This window comes from Desmodus rotundus, chromosome 7 (assembly GCF_022682495.2).
Source record: "Desmodus rotundus isolate HL8 chromosome 7, HLdesRot8A.1, whole genome shotgun sequence".
Lineage (NCBI taxonomy): Eukaryota > Metazoa > Chordata > Mammalia > Chiroptera > Phyllostomidae > Desmodus > Desmodus rotundus.
Window position 1 is genome coordinate 14,426,812 of NC_071393.1, and position 15,711 is coordinate 14,442,522.

The 15,711-nt window shown below is 42.1% G+C and overlaps 1 protein-coding gene across 4 annotated transcripts in view; it reads left to right on the forward strand.

Moving 5' to 3' along the window:
- PRR14L (proline rich 14 like) overlaps positions 1-15,711 on the forward strand; it is a 43,447-nt gene that overhangs the window by 18,870 nt on the left and 8,866 nt on the right. For 2 of the 4 annotated variants that reach the window (XM_024566600.3, XM_045200563.2), the window contains 4 exons: positions 5,918-11,042; positions 13,651-13,722; positions 14,350-14,521; positions 15,361-15,467. In XM_024566600.3, the coding sequence (XP_024422368.2) occupies positions 5,918-11,042; positions 13,651-13,722; positions 14,350-14,521; positions 15,361-15,467 (5,476 nt within the window). Of the gene's footprint in view, positions 1-5,917; positions 11,043-13,650; positions 13,723-14,349; positions 14,522-15,360; positions 15,470-15,711 lie in introns of those variants that run through there. The other 2 variants (XM_045200564.2, XM_045200565.3) reach the window with 2 other exon arrangements.

Sequence of the window (15,711 nt, forward strand, 5' to 3'; positions counted from 1 at the left end):
TACAAATAATCTCCCATTCACAGTATTCCCGAGTTAGCATGGCATTACAGAATTGTGAGGTCCTTTACAGTCGTGTCTGCTGTGGCTCATTTAGGTGAAAGAAGAACAAACTCAATCCTTTAATAGGACTTTAGTGTTAACCAAAAGGAGTCTTTAATTGCTAGGATGCTATTTTGCATTTTATTCCTCTTTTTTTTTTTTCTTAAAATGATTTTATTTATTCATTTTTAGACAGAGGGGGAGAGAAATATCAGTGTATGGTTGCCCCTCGAGCACCCCATAGTGGGGACCTGGCCTGTAACCCAGGCATGCGCCCTGACTAGGAACCCAAGTGGCGACCCTTTGGTTCGCAGCCCGTGCTCTGTCCACTGAGCCATGCCAGTCAAGTCTATTCCTTCTTTCTTGATTGCTGTAAAACAGACCTAAGAGAAGCAGACGTGGGAAGCAGTGACAGGTATTAGTGGAGGGGCCATTTCACAAGGCAAGAGTGTCCTCCCGCTGGGTACTCTGACTGGTGCCTCCCCCTTTCTGCTATTTTGAGTTTTGGGTTGTTTTTTTTTTAATTCTGAGTTTTACTGTGGCTCTTTCTCCATGATTTTCTGTTTAATATTTTACAAAACTGGCATTATCAAGTTTTATTTCATTTTCAGATAGTTTCTTATACCTGGGCTGCTTTGGGAAGGTTCTGTGTAGAAGAAAGGTGAAATGGGCACCAGGAATAAAAGCAGTATTAGTTCCCACTAATCACTGTGGGACTTAGTTCCCACAGTACCGATCTCCCTTAAATCTTATTTGGGAATTCTGAAATAGAGGGTCACCAGAAATAGGAATAGCGTTATGGAAATATATTTGGAAGCAGAGGTAAAAGCAGTCAAGGAGGGAAAAATTACCTTACATGTAATTCTGGGGACAAGAGAGTTTAAATTTTTTAAGTAATTAAAGTTAAAACAATCTTTTAAAAAAATTTTTATTGATTGATTTTTTTTTTGAGAGAGAGAGAAGCACTGATTTGCTGTTCTACATATTTATGCACTCATTGATTGCTGCTTCTCTATACCCGTACTGGGGATCAAACCCACAACCTTTGGGTATTGGGACGAGGCTCCAACCAACAGAGCTGCCCAGCCAAAGCGAAACAATCTTTTAAAGCTCCTATTTCTGTTAGGTGAGTAAATTAAGCATCATAGTAGATGGAAGGAACCTGTCGATAAAGCCCTTATTCCTCATATACAGCTAGATTCTTTTTTTCTTTGTTTTTGAAAAAGGAAAGGGGTTATTTATTTAAAGGTTGTACAGATTTAGAATAATGGCAGATTTCTGCCGTTAAGTCCCGCTCCCTTTTAAAACCACCCAAAAACACATAATCCTGCCTCCCTTTGCCAAACCAGGCCAGTTTCAGAACACACCAGTCAGAGGTACTGTCTTTCAGAAAACCAGAAGTCTGCAGCTCAGCATTCCCAGTCACAGTTCAGCTCCAGGCATTTCCCGTGAATCCCGGTGGCTACGCAGACCCCCCACAGCTCCGTCAGCTGTGCCACCGTCTTCTCCAAGCAGACTCGAATCTGGGTGGCTGGGCGGGTCCCCCACTACCGCATAGCTAGCTCTGGTGACTCACTGGACTTATAACTTTCAGACCTTCTTTCTCTTGAATTCCAGATCATGTGACTCTCTTTTAAAAATATATATTTTATTATACTATTACAGCTGACCCATTTTTCCCCCTTTTGTTCCCGTCCATCCTGTACCTCCCCCCCCCCCAGCATCCCTGCCCCCTCTTAGTTCATGTCCATGGGTCGAACATATAAGTTCTTTGGCTTCTCTATTTCCCATACTATTCTTAACCTCTCCCTGTCTATTTTGTACCTGCCATTTATTCCTACAAGAATACAGCTAGATTCTTGTAGTTTATTAATTTGTTTATATACTTTGGAATGACTATTTCCTGTTTTGTATTCCCTGTTTATGTCATTACCTTCCCATAATTTACGCTTTGGTGGATGAAGAGTTGAAAATTATTTAGCACTACACCCATTTGTAGACAACATGGAAGAAATCTAGACATTTGGGGAACTGATTTGTTTTTCCTTTTTTTTTTTTTAATTAAAGTATAACAGCTACAATAAAATTTACCCTTTTCTGTGAGTTTTCCAACATATAATTGCACAACTACCACCACAATCAAGATATAGAATATTTCCATCACCCCAGCACTGAAAATCACAGGCTGCTTTTATAGAGAGTCCGTCCCTCTTGCCAACTCCAGCCCTTATAGAAACCAGTGATCAGTTTTCTGTCCCTGGACATTTTCCAGGATGTTCTATAAGTGTAATAATACAGCGGAAGCCTTTGAATCTGGTCATGGAGCGTGGTGCATGTAAGACTGATCCATGTTGCCATGCGTAGCAGTAGTTTATTGCTTCGCAACGCTGGAGAGGATCCCGTTGTCTGGTTGCATCACAGCCGCTTATTTCCCATTTGAGGGAAACTTGAGTTGTTTTTAGTTTTGGCAGTTACGAGTAAAGCTTCTCTAGAGTTCCAGTTAAGGAGTTGGCTCCTTTCATTTATTTGTAACTTGAGAAGCCAGACACAGACATCTCGTGCACGAAAGCAGCTTAGATGAGGGAAGCCGGTAGCATTGTCTGACCAACTGAGCCACCTGGCCAGGGCCACACTGTTTTTATCACTGTGGCTTCCTAGTAAGTTTTGAAATCAGGAAGTATGAGTCCGCCACCTTTGTTCTTCTTGAAGATTGTTTTGGCTGTTATGTGTCGCTCGCATTTTTGTGTGAGTTTTAGGATTGGTTCGTCAATTTCTGCAACCACAGCACTTTTAAAATGGTTATTATAAAACTACAAGCCCAGGATCTTTAGCTGAGGTCCCCAAACTCCTGTGCCTCTGAAATGGGCCCCTAAATCACAGATATATGTTTCACTCTCCAGTATAGCTAGTACTTTAAAATGAATACCACATACATACACATACACGCACACATTTTCTTCATCCATTCATCTACCTGTGCAGACTTAGGTCGTTTCCATGTCTTGCCCACTGTAAATAATGCTGTAGTGAACATGAGGGTGCAGACACTTCAGGTACATATCCAGAAAGGTTTTTTAAAGAAATTATTTATTTATCTTTAGAGAGAGGGGAGGGAATGGAGAAAGAGAGGGAGAGAAACACTGATGTGTGATGACTGCCTCTCTCAGGCCCCCAGCTGGGGACCTGGGTTGAAACGCAGGCATGTGCCCTGACTGGAAATTGAACCAGCGACCTTTCTGTTCTCAGGCTGGCGCTCAATCCACTGAACCACACCAGCAAGAGATGAGTATACCTGGTAGTTTTAACAACATCCCTAATCTTCTAATTCTTCCTTTAGGCAAATCTGTTATTTACCTACCACGTGCCATGTGCCAGGGTCAGTGTCCAGTACCGAGTGGATGGCGATAATTAGGATCTAGTTCTTTCTTTCAAGTAGCTCCAGTCCTGTGGACGCGATACATTAAACAAATAGTTGCAAAACAGCATTACAGAGGTCTTTGATAGAGATGTTGTGCAAGGGAGTGTGAATCCAAGGCGTGGCTAGCACTAACCAAGCATGGATTCTAGCAGTTCTAACAGCTTTACATGGATTAACTCTAATCTGTACAAATCCTGAGAAGTAGGTGCCACCTTTCTCCATAGCCTTTTGAAAACCTTCTAATAAACATGAAATTGCTCCAAACTCTCCTTTAGAGTTCAAGAGTGGGCAGAATATCATTTTGCTTTCAAGCTGTACACAGTACATTTTCCCTGCCCAACCTTCTGCCCCACCCCCTGGGAAATGGCTGCTCCCCTACGTCCTCCTCAAGACTCTTGACTAAGTGGAGAACAGGTGTTCTTTCAGCAGGTAAGGGCTCTGGGGGAGTTTTGCCTAAAGTGTCTTGCACAGTAAACAGTTTGGGGATGGGTGAAGAGTTGTAGCATTTTCCTGAGCAGATATAATGACAAATACAAGTAGGATGGTACAGGAGCAGAGTGGAAAGGCCCAGAATGTACATGAATGACTTGATGAATACTGTAGCCTTCACTGAAGAGATAAAATAAAACCATTCGGAGTATTTATGCTTGCTTAGAGATTCATACATAGGGTCTGCTGTGGTAAGGAAAGTAGGCTAGTTTCAAAAAGCTATGTACCGTGTGGGGCCTTAGGATTTCAGGGCTGCCTTTTGTCAGTGATTCGTATCTGTATAAATTTACTGAGTCCAATATTCATTTATCTATCTAACATATGCTGACTCCAAATATTTTTGAAAACTGTGTCCTAGTCTAGTTGTTAAGTGTATCATTTTAACTATTCTCAGGTCCAGTAAAATAAGAATGAAAGAGAGCAGAACAAAGGAAAGGCTCCTTTCCTTAAATGACAGGCACTGTGCCAGGTGGTGTTTTATATGTTTTACTTTATTTAATCCTCCAAATAGCACAGAGGTAAGTGTACTCCCCCTCTTTTTCAAAGGAGGAAACACACTCAGAGAGGTAAGTAATATCACAGTGCCGGCCAGCCTGCTGCTCGGAGTTGTCGCTCTTTCAAAATCACTGCTCTTACTACCAATGGAGAAATGGGTAGGGAAGGCCCTAGGAAGATGCTGTTAGTAGCATTTGCTGGTTTGAACTAACTGCATTCATTTATTAATTCCGCAGATACTTACTGAGTGCTTATTATGTACCAGACATTATGCTGGACTCTACTGAAGAGGAGAGAGCAAGATAAACATGGTCCTTATCCTCACGGAATTTATATTCTAATGAATTAGAGCTTTAGATTTACTTGCATAGCGCTTTATCTGTTTAGTGCAGGTGTCCTGTTATATACACACATGTATACAAATGCACATGTATATACATATGCACATATTCACACGAACGTGAATAATTTGGGGATTGTTTTCTAAAAAGGGAGAGGTATGAAGGCTTTTTTAAGATTTTATTTATTTATTTTTAGAGAGAGGGAAATGGAGGGAGAAAGCGAGAGAAGAAACATCGATGTGTGAGAGAAACATCTAGCAGTTGCCTCTTGCACACCCCCAACCAAGGACCTGGCCTGCAACCCAGACATGTGCCCTGACAGGGAATCGAACCGACGACCTTTCAGTCTGCAGGCGGGCACGCAATCCACTGAGCCACACCAGCTTTTAATATTGCATCCTGTACCTTGAATTTTAGAGAAACTCTGTACAGTAAAACTCCTTTATGAATTGCATTTGGATTCTGCTTAGAAATGGTTTTGTTTTGGTTGGGGCGGGTCTTTTAATGTTTTATAATGGAAAATTTCAAATTTATTCAAAAGCGGGGAGCATTCTAAATCCCTATGTACCTATTACTTAGCTTCAATGATTACCAGCTCATGATCAGTCTTGTAGCAAGGCAATCGTTCCAGGTAATTGGGTTCAAGACAAAAATATTCAACTTATAAATTAGTGTCCTTTACAAATAAGGTTTTATGTATAACCGTTCTTTTCAAAGGGGTAGCTTATTTATGACTTATGTAGTATTTAATTATTCAAGTAATAAGGTATTCTAATAATATAAACTGTTATATTGTGAGTCAGCTTTGTTAATGTTTTAGAACGGAAGCTTCTTGAGACTCTGAATTAGGTATGTGTCTCCATTTGTAGTCCTTTGTCTAGCTAAGTAAGTACATTTAAGTAACACTTAGAGAAAGGCATTTGTTCACAATTGCCTGTTTGTTCCAGGTACACTTTTGGCTCTTTGTCATGCTCTGCAGAGAACAAAACCAATGTTATAGTGCAGTAACTTTGCAATTCTCTTTTTGAGTTAGACATTTTTGTTGTTGCCATTTGTTGCATGATTAAATTCATGAAAGGAGAGCAAATGATTTTTTACGGTTACACACTGATTTGGATTTATTTCTCTTGTGCAGAAGGAAATGTACAAATTACAAGTGAAACTCTACTAAAATCTACTGAAGAAGTACAAGGTATGAAGGTCAATGGGACTAAGACGGATAATAATGAAGGACACAAGAATGGCAATGTGAGTAAAGGTCTCTCGGCTGGGCGCAGCGATTACCCAGAAGTAGACAAAATCATGACCAGTGGTGAGGTTTCAGAAACCAGCACGTTAGTTTCCCTAGAGGCTTTAAACTTTGTGGACCCTGGATTAACAGAAGCAACTCCTAAAGAAAAAGAATGTGAAGAATTAAAAACTTGTTCTTCTTGGTTGTCATTATTACCAGGGAACAGTGCCATTTCCAAAGTGGACAGTGGGAAGGAAGAGTTGTGTAAGTTAAGCCTTGTCTGTGAAGCAAATGACAATCACCAACAGGTTCTTGGCCACCGTAATGAAAGACACGGTTCTGCACAGGGCAGTGCCAGACCCCTGAGAAATGCAGATGTTGTAGAGCCCTTAGGAAAAAGTTCTGAAGTTCCGTATTTAAAATCAAGTTTGTCTGGTCCAGAATCCAGAACAACATCCTTAGAAAAATGTGGTTTTGAAGGCGATGGCTTTCTAAAGAGATCTGCTGAAAAGAGAGAGAATTCCTGTTTTGATGGGGATGATCAGAGCAAGAATTTGGCTTCTAGAGGAGAAAATGAAGAACAGTTTTTGAACCCCAGGAGTGAAAGAGAGGAACTCTTTCTTGTTAATGCCACGCAGCCAGAAGAGGCTGCCACTGGTCATTGTTCTGGAGGAAAAAAGACTGTTGTCTCCCCCAAAGGAAATACCCACAGTAACTATTGCATTCAAGGTAGTATCCACGCAGACAACTCTGGTTCTTTAACGCCCAGTTCTTTTACTGAAGCCACGGAAATAATGTTTAAAAAAAAAGATTCAAAAATCACTTTAGACATTCAAGGTAGCTTAACAAACCATGAGGACCATAGAGAAACCTTTACTAGTCTTTCTTCCTTGATGCAGCCCACAGAGCCAGAACAGACAACCACTATCAAGCCCAGTACGTTAAGTGAAAAGACTTACAGTAAAGACCCTAATTCCTCAGTCAGCATGCAGAGAAATCTGGAAGGCAACACCCAGTTAAATGAAGCATCATATAATGAATCTGTGATGGAAAAAAAACCCCTCGCGAGTTTAATGTCAGAGGACCAGATAAGTCCTGTAAATGAGGAATCAAAACCCAAGAAAGAGATTGCTCCGTTGACATCATCCCTAGACTTTGATTACAGACCAGAGTCAGAAAAAGCTGTACAGGCTTCACAGGACAATATCCCACATTTAGATGAACAGAGCATCACCTGCAAGATAAATGACCCTCCCCGTACCAACGAACTGGTTCTAAGCAAAACAGAAAGTGAATGTGTTTTAAATCAAGTGTCCCTTAATTCTCAAGACCATGGAAGGTTGCCGGTTAACAGAGAGATGCCTTTAGCAATAAGTGAGGATTCCCAACAGAGCCATCACCCTCCGTTAGAGGATGGAGCCAGTATCACTGCTGATACCCAAACCATTCCCATGAAGACAAAAATGAATGACGTCTCCCCACCAGGTGACAAAACCTGTGGTGCTTCTTCAAACAGTCCCACCCCAAATATCAAACCAGGGAGCCTAGAAAGAAAAAACAGAATGGCTGATTCAGGAACAGAAGACGTACATTCCAGGCTTCTCCCAAGTAAGAAGGAAGCAGCTGTCTTGCCCCCAGAGGTCTCTGTCATGGGATGTCAAAATGGTCAATCTCAAGACCTCTCTAGCTGCCACTGTATAGGAAAAAATGCACAAGAAGGGAGCATGTGTTCTGTGTGTGCTGCTTTTGAGTCTAGCAGAGCCATCCAGGAAGTTGAAAACTCTTTGATAACAAACTATGAAAATGCATTTCAGCACAGCAATCGCCACTCTCCAGGAAGAGAAGACTCCTTGGAAAATAGCACCCATAAAGTGAGTTATACCTCTCAGGAAAGGGAACTTAATGGACCAGAAACTAAAGGCAGCCTTCTAGGAGATAAGATCAGAAATGAAAGGACAGCGGGTATGTTAAATAATGAAGCTTCAAATGAAACCATTCGCGCCACTAATCACATCCAGCCCAGTGAGGAAGGGCGAAAATTAAAGGAGCAGGATACACCCAAAGAGACTGTGTTTTGTAAATATAACGTCTCTGATTGTGCCACACAAGAACTAAACCAATCTGTAAACATTCCGAATCCTGAAAAACTGTTGGACCAGTCTCCTACTGCTAAGTCCCCCAATTTTAAAAGCATGAACCAAGTGGTTAAAAGTCTTGGTCAGAAGACAGATGAAGTCCTTGACTGCCAGAGTAGCGCAGACATACCAGATGAATGCAGAAGAGAAGATAAAATAGCTAAGGAGGCACTAGGTAGTGACCAGAGAGACTCCATCGCAGAGGCTAACACAGAGGTAAGCCGCAACCCGAAGGATCTGCCGTTCAGCTCAGGCAGTAACAAGTTGTCTGGTGGCAGTCTGAGAAAAGGCTGTTTAAAAGGAGCCTTTGAAAGAACTTCTAGTGGTGAGGAGACCACAGACGGTGTGGGGGACATTGTCTATACAGGCTGCAGTAGTAGGCCCACAGCAGGCATGCTGGCCATAAGAGCATCCAGCACACGTGGGGGCAGCGTGCGGCGAGGTAGACTGGCATTAGCTGAAACCTCGAGGAGCGCCTTGTCTCAGAGAGGAGACGTGAACGCTGCATTTACAGGCGAGATTGACCAGGACTCACATTTCCCAGATGCTGTTTCCTCTGCAGTGGAATCTCTTGAAATAAAGAAATCATGTGAAGAGAAAGTCTGCAGATCATTCAAAGACTGTGAAATGGAAGCATGTCCAGACTCCTCTGCCAGTGAGATAGAATCTATTGCAGATCATGACCCAAATGTAAGAATATTGGACAGAGTTGATGTGTCTTTAAATCATATTCATCACACCCAGCAAGTTAAAGAAGCATCTCTAGGAATGACTGAAAGATCAAGACTAGAAATCCATCCTGAGTTTGACCAGGAAAATACCTTTGGAATTTCCTCAAAAGAGTTGGTGTCTTCTGAACACCAAGATGAGAACCCTGTTCCCACAGAGAGCCTGAAATCCATCAAGATAATGCCTTTACAGATGTCTTCTCAAGAAAATTCGGGAGCTAACGTTAATGGTGAAGAAACAGACCTGAAATGTATGTTTCAACCAAAAGATGGTGAGATGCTTTGTGAAGATGTGGAGGACTGCACGGTGCTGCCTGAGATGAAGGAAGGAGCGCCAAGGGGTATGAGTAATCCTAGTGAAGGAAACAGCATTGACATCAGAGTGGAAATTGTGCCTTCGATGATGGAGAAAGAAACTGAAGAACAGCAGAGGGGGCCCCTGGATCACGTAACTGTTGGGGAGGAGTCTGAGGAGATGGTTACCAGAGAAGATGGCCATGGTGATAATACAAGTGAGATGTCTCAGACACACCTTAAATCCCTGCGGATGCTTGGCGACGGTGAAAAACAACACAGCCAAGGGGATGTGGGCTGCATGTTGCAGAGGGAAGAGGGATGTATACATCAAGAAGCAGCACGTATGATATCGGAACAATGCACATCATCTAGTGTGTTGTCAAATGAGCAAAATGAGGACCGACCTGAGGATCGTGAATATAAGTACACCGTGATTAAAGAAATCACCCCAGCAAAGCTGGTCAAGGGGAACAGTACTGGACACTTTCAGAAGTTGAAAGACCCAAAGGAGGAAAACTTACGTCATCCATTAAAAAGGAGTGTTGAGTTGTGCGTAGGTCCTTGCCTTCGTGGTGCCCCCCAGAAAGCACAAAACCCCAATTCTGCTAGGTGTGACAAACTATATGGTGCCTTTGGGGACACTTCACACCAGAAAAGAGTGCTTCCCTTAAAGAAGCAGCCTCATCGGACATGTAAGAAAGTTTCCTGTCAGGAGCAAGTCAACATGGGGAGAAAGATAAGCAAAATCAGAAATTCTGCCTTTTTAAAGAGTTCCTCCGAAACCATCCCCACAAAAGCACACAGATTTCTCAGTTCACGTGCTGTGTCTGCACCCACACGACTGGAACCCGAAACAGTACCTGCCAGGAGCTTAGTTAGCCACATACCAAAGCAGAAGGCTACTCCGTGCCATCTCTTAAGGACCCTGAATGTCAGGAAGCCTACCAAAGAATCAGCCTTACTCACCAAGCTCTCCATCCTCGCCTCCAAACTGGCCCCAGCCACAAAGACCCAGAAGCTAAGGTATCGGCGGTGTTCCTCCGAGCTTCTTCCAGTGGTTAAAAGCTACAAGCGGCTCAGGTATAAAAGGCTCTTAGATGGGTTTTCATACAATACAATGCAGCTGAGTCCATATTTGACAGCTAGTGGATGGGATAAGAAGCCTAACAGTAAACCCTTGACACTTGATCCGCTCGAAGCCATCAAAATGAGCTTCATAGATTTAAGCAACAAGATGCCGCTGCTGCTGTTTGATTCTGAAACCTTCCCAGTATCCTTCCATGTGAAATCAGGCGCCGAGTGCGGGACTGAGTCCCCCAGGACTTTTCCCGAGCACTGTGCTCCAGCGAGGCTTGCCTTAGGAGAGGCCGCCCCGTGCCCTTCTCAGACTCCCAAGTGGACCTTTTCTTTCTTCCTGTCCCACGGTTGCCCTGGAATGGCCACATTCAGGGAAGACACTGGCCTCCACGGCCAGGCACACGGCCAGGCTCCTCCACAGCCTCCAGTTCCTCTCCAAGACTGTGGAGGCACTGCCATAGTCCAGACAAAAGCAGGCTGCTCTATCCTTGGCCTCCACACCCTCCTAGCACTTTGTTCCCCTGGATGTTACCGAATCTGGACAAAAAAACGGAGCTTCTCCAGTCATATGCCCACCATGCAGAGGCTCTTCATGACCCAGTTTACACAAGGCTTGAAAGGGTTAAGATCTCCAGCCTCCATAGCAGACAAGATCTTCTGTTCTCTGCCCTATTCGGTGGGCCGAGTGCTGTCACTTTGGAGCCAGCATGGGCCTTCTGCCTGCCCCTTCGAAATCTCCGCTCTTCATTCCACTCACAGCAAGAGACAGCCAACTCTGGGCACCACAAGCAGGTAAACAGTCCCCTGTCTTTGCAAATGTCCCATGTTTGCTTCCTGCCTTTGGGGAGAGGAGACGGGTACTACTGGAAATGAGGGGCTCTTTGGAGTCTTTGTGTCTGCACTTCCTGTTTGTACCTTGCCAAGTCTCTGCCGAGAAAATGAGGCAGTACTTAAGTATAGACCCCTCTAATTTCCTGCAGAATCTGGATTTTCTGCAGAAGCCTTTATTTTGTACCACTTTGTTCTGTCCATTCATTCTGCAAACCATCAAATCTTTTGAATCTCTTTTCTCCTCTTGTACTTAACCTTGCAAAGAACAAACGCCATTACAAGTTAAAGACTCTTAAGTAATGACAAATAATGGCTTGTAACTGTAACTTCTTCACAAACTATTACACAGCCCGTAGCTAATTCAGGGCTTGGTGGGTAAAGGATACCGAAGAAATACTTTATTATTTTAAATAAATTAATTATGTAGGCATCACCAAATCTAGTTTTATGAACCTCTGCATTTCTTTCTGGAGCAGAGGCTTCAAAGATTGGCATTTACCTATTCTGGATGTAGAAGTTACAGAATTTTAAGTGAACTTGGGAAAAAGTTCTTACGGCTTGACCACTAAGAAAATAATTTCACCAGTATTATTTTACCTTCTAATTGAAAACAAAAGAAAAGAAAGAATGTGAGAGTTACATCCCCAAAGATCTGCTTTAGGCACAATAGATGAGTCCTCCTGTCTGGAGTCCTTTGGATAAACGGAACTTGAAACATTTTTTATTCTGCCCTTATCATTGGTATAGTTTAAAAAGCCTTGAAATGCCAAATAGTCTGGGAGCTTTGTGTATGTGGGCAGTCTCTTAAGCAGAATCACTCTGTCGTTAAAAAGCTGCTGGTGCGTATTGTGAAGTGCCCCGGGCACCTTAACAGAAAACTAACTAAATAAAGGGGTTTTGGAAATATACCCCAGGACCTAAATGTGGCTGATTGAAATTGAAAGATGAATTACTATTATAAGTACTAGAAAAATGTTTGCTTCTTATAATGCAGCCATAAAAATACATTAGAATGAGTCAAGTTGTTTTAAATGATGGTGTACCACTTTTACTGTTGAGTTTGTTGGTGTGCCTCTACAATCTCATCATTTTTCTCTACTCTGTGTCTGTGAGACACAGCTTTTATCAGGTGTCCTTCTTTAAACTGTTCGTTCCTGAGGTTAATGTAGAAGGAGGGTAGTTACTCACCTCACCCTGGGAAGGCAAATGTGTGACCCGCTTTTTCCTCTTGCAGAACTTTTTCCCACCTGAAATGTCGTCTGTTTTCTGGTGTGGAATATTTGCTTTCTCCCTTACTTTCTCTGGCTGGCATTTTCTTTTATCCTTTAATTTAATTTTACTTTAGTTTTTAAAGTTAAATTTATTTTATGGTATTTTCTAATTCAAGTGGAAGGTGAAGGGATGCTGTTTGTAGGGGCTTTTTCTTCTCATTGGCTCTAAAAGTGCCTTAGCATCATATGCTTTGGCTTTGAGTCTAGAAGTTTTCTGTTTTTCTAAAAACGTTTAGAAATGTTAAGTGTGATAAACTGGGTAGCCCCAAAAAGCAAGACTTCAATGAACGAAGATTAAAATTAATTTGTTTCCATAGCATTTTCTTATTTGAACCTTATTCTCTAGCACTCTGTATTATAGGTTGGACAGACATCTTTTTTGCCTTTTTTATAGATGATGAGCCTGAGGTACATAGTGTTTTTCTAACCAGATCACTTTTCTGGTTAGTGTTTCAGCTGAGCTAATCTAGAACTAAGCCTCCCAATCTCTGATTTGGTCAGCCTTTTTTCTTTTTCTTTTTTTAACTTTCCTGCCTTACTTTCCGTTTACCTATACTCCTCCTCAGAGAATAGTGAGTTGCATTCCAAAACTCAGAACTATCTGTGTTTTTCCTAGCCATTGAAGAAATTTCTAAGAGGAGTGGGGTTGTACGGTTATCATAGTGTACTGTTTTCTAAATTCAGTAGAAACCGATTCAAGTTTTACTTGAAGAGACACAAAAAGCTCTCCAACATCGTGAATTCATGTATCTTTAAGTGATTATTAATACTATCGTTCCATCTGTAAAAGTAAAAGATTCACTATTAAGGGACCAACCATTCTGTTAATAGTTTTCTTCCACATAGCTGTTTTATGTGGAACTTGGCTTTAAAGAAAATTAGGCTTTCTTCTTAATTTTGTATATAAGGTTATAGAAATTGGCAGGTTTTATTTTAATAGAGTTAACACAGAGCTGGATATAGCATAAGATTTTTATCTGTAATTTTTGTTCAACAACTTGATTTAAAAGTTTAAGAGTCAAGATCATTCTCGTTCCCCTCCTTTCTCTCACTGTCCTATGTTTATTTCTACCTTCTTTCCATTTGAGTTAGAAAATAAACTTGTCAGCCTGCCTCTTCTCCAGTGATGGGAATGTAATTCTCCTAACTGGGAGGTTTTCATCTTTCTGAGTGAATGACATTTCTTATCTTCCTAGGGCTTTATTTGAGTGTCATGTGCCAGACCTGAATGACATCAAAACCTTTGCTGTTGTTCCACTGCCCTAACCTATTGCTCTTGTACTTTTGCTTCACTTCAGCCACGCCATGTTACCATATGTGCCTCTTCCAGGCATGGAAGCTACTTACAACACCAGCGGCAGTCAGATGAGGTAAGCCTCCGACAGCACCTGGGACATAGGGTTTGCTCTGTGTGTGTGTGTGTGTGTGTGTGTGTGTGAAAGAGAGAGAATATACTAGCCGATGATAGGGATCAGGCACAGTGTGAATCTGAGCTCTTGTTCTCCTTCTAAACCAGATTTAATCTTAGATTCAAAAGTGTTGTATTATAAGTAGCAAGTAAGGATGTGTAATCGACACCAGATATGGGGTCGGGGGAGTCAGAACACTTAGCCAGCTCTTGGACTATAAGTTCCTTCTCAGGCTATTTCTTGGTCATTTAGTCAGCTTCAGTGCCTGGATGGATTAATTTCATCTATGCACATTTCATTTGTTTAGTTCACTAAATGTCCTCTCCCTTCCAAAAAATCTGTTCCTTTTTACATTTTTCCATATTCATTACATTTTCATTATTTCATCACTCCATACAAATGAAATGGATTGACCACATTCTTGTGAATTTTTATACATGCAGACACAAGCCATGTCCAGAAGTGACTTGAAATGTCATTTCTGGAAAAAGGCTTCAACCCTAGTCTGGATGTTCAGTTGAATGTGCTAAAGGAATAAAGGGAGTCCACTTATATTTTTCTCCTCTGTTTTTCTCTCTGTGCTGCTAGGCTAGAGCCTCCATTCCCTGCCTTGGTACCAAAGTCTTGCTTGGTAACAGATTCAGCTGTGAGCAAGCTCCTGCTTTCAGCCTCCGAGTTCCAGGTTCCTGGATTAGATGAACTGGATGGTGTGACAGCATCGTGCCCCCATCCACAAAGTAGCCCTCCAGAACAGAAAGAGGTAAGCATAAAGTGCTGGTGGGGTCAGATGACAGTGACACAGGAGATGTCTGTCAATGACTACAGATCACATGATAGGTACAGGTAGGCCCCTGAGTATCTTTACTTACCATCTGTACCTTCAGCTGAGTACTAGAGATGACCGAAACAAGAGGTTTTATCTTCGGCCACTAAAGGATACCCTGGATCTCTCTTTTTTCTCACTTTCATTTTTTGTTTTTTAAATCCTCACCTCAGGACATGCTTATTGATTTTAGAGAGAGGGACGGGAGGGAGAGAAACATCAATGTAAGAGAGAAACCTTGTTCGGCTGCCTCTCCCACGCTCCTCCATCAGGGACCAAACCCACAACCTAGGCATGTGTCCTGATTGGGAATCAAACCTGCAATCTTTCAGTCTACAGGACGACGCTCCAACCAGCTGAGCCACACCAGCCAGGGCCCTGGATCTTTTCATCTACATTGTTTCCTGGATCCTTTTTTCTTGATGATAGACTTCATCATAACAATGTTTAGAGAATTAGACCCCAGAGCTGCTTCATGCATTCAAAGAAGATGAGTGAATGATGGTATATCTCAATTTTGCAACATCTGCTATCTCTAACAGATACTGATAACTCAGTATCTGAACTGAATGTACAATTGTCTTTTAATAATATAAAAAGGGGTAGTGGTTGAAAACACTGGTGGCAGGAGTAGGAGGGGAAGCTTCGTCATAAACTACTTACTAGAGTACTCTCTAAACCAAGGAAGTGATATCTTGAGGGTCAAAAAAAGGGACCTTTTTATATTCAAAATGTCTTACAACTTGACCGTCTTTCTCTTTAACCCTTAAAAATAGGCTGAGCCAGAGAAGAGGCCAAAGAAAGTCTCACAGATTCGCATCCGGAAAACCATTCCTAAGCCAGACCCTAATCTTACTCCCATGGGCCTCCCTCGACCCAAAAGGTAAGCTCCTTCTCTGATACACGTAGCTTCACTTTTTTGGGAAATTGTTTGGCGTACTGTAATGACCTTTAGACGGTCATATACCCTGAGCTACATTGTACTTCTAGGATTTATCCAAAAGTAGTCATTGGCAATGTGGCTAGACGCAGGTGCAGAGGGATTTTAATGCATTCCTAATCATTTGCATTAAGCTCACCACGCCTGGCACTGTGCTGTCCCTTTGGGTGCAAAATCCCTGTTTGTC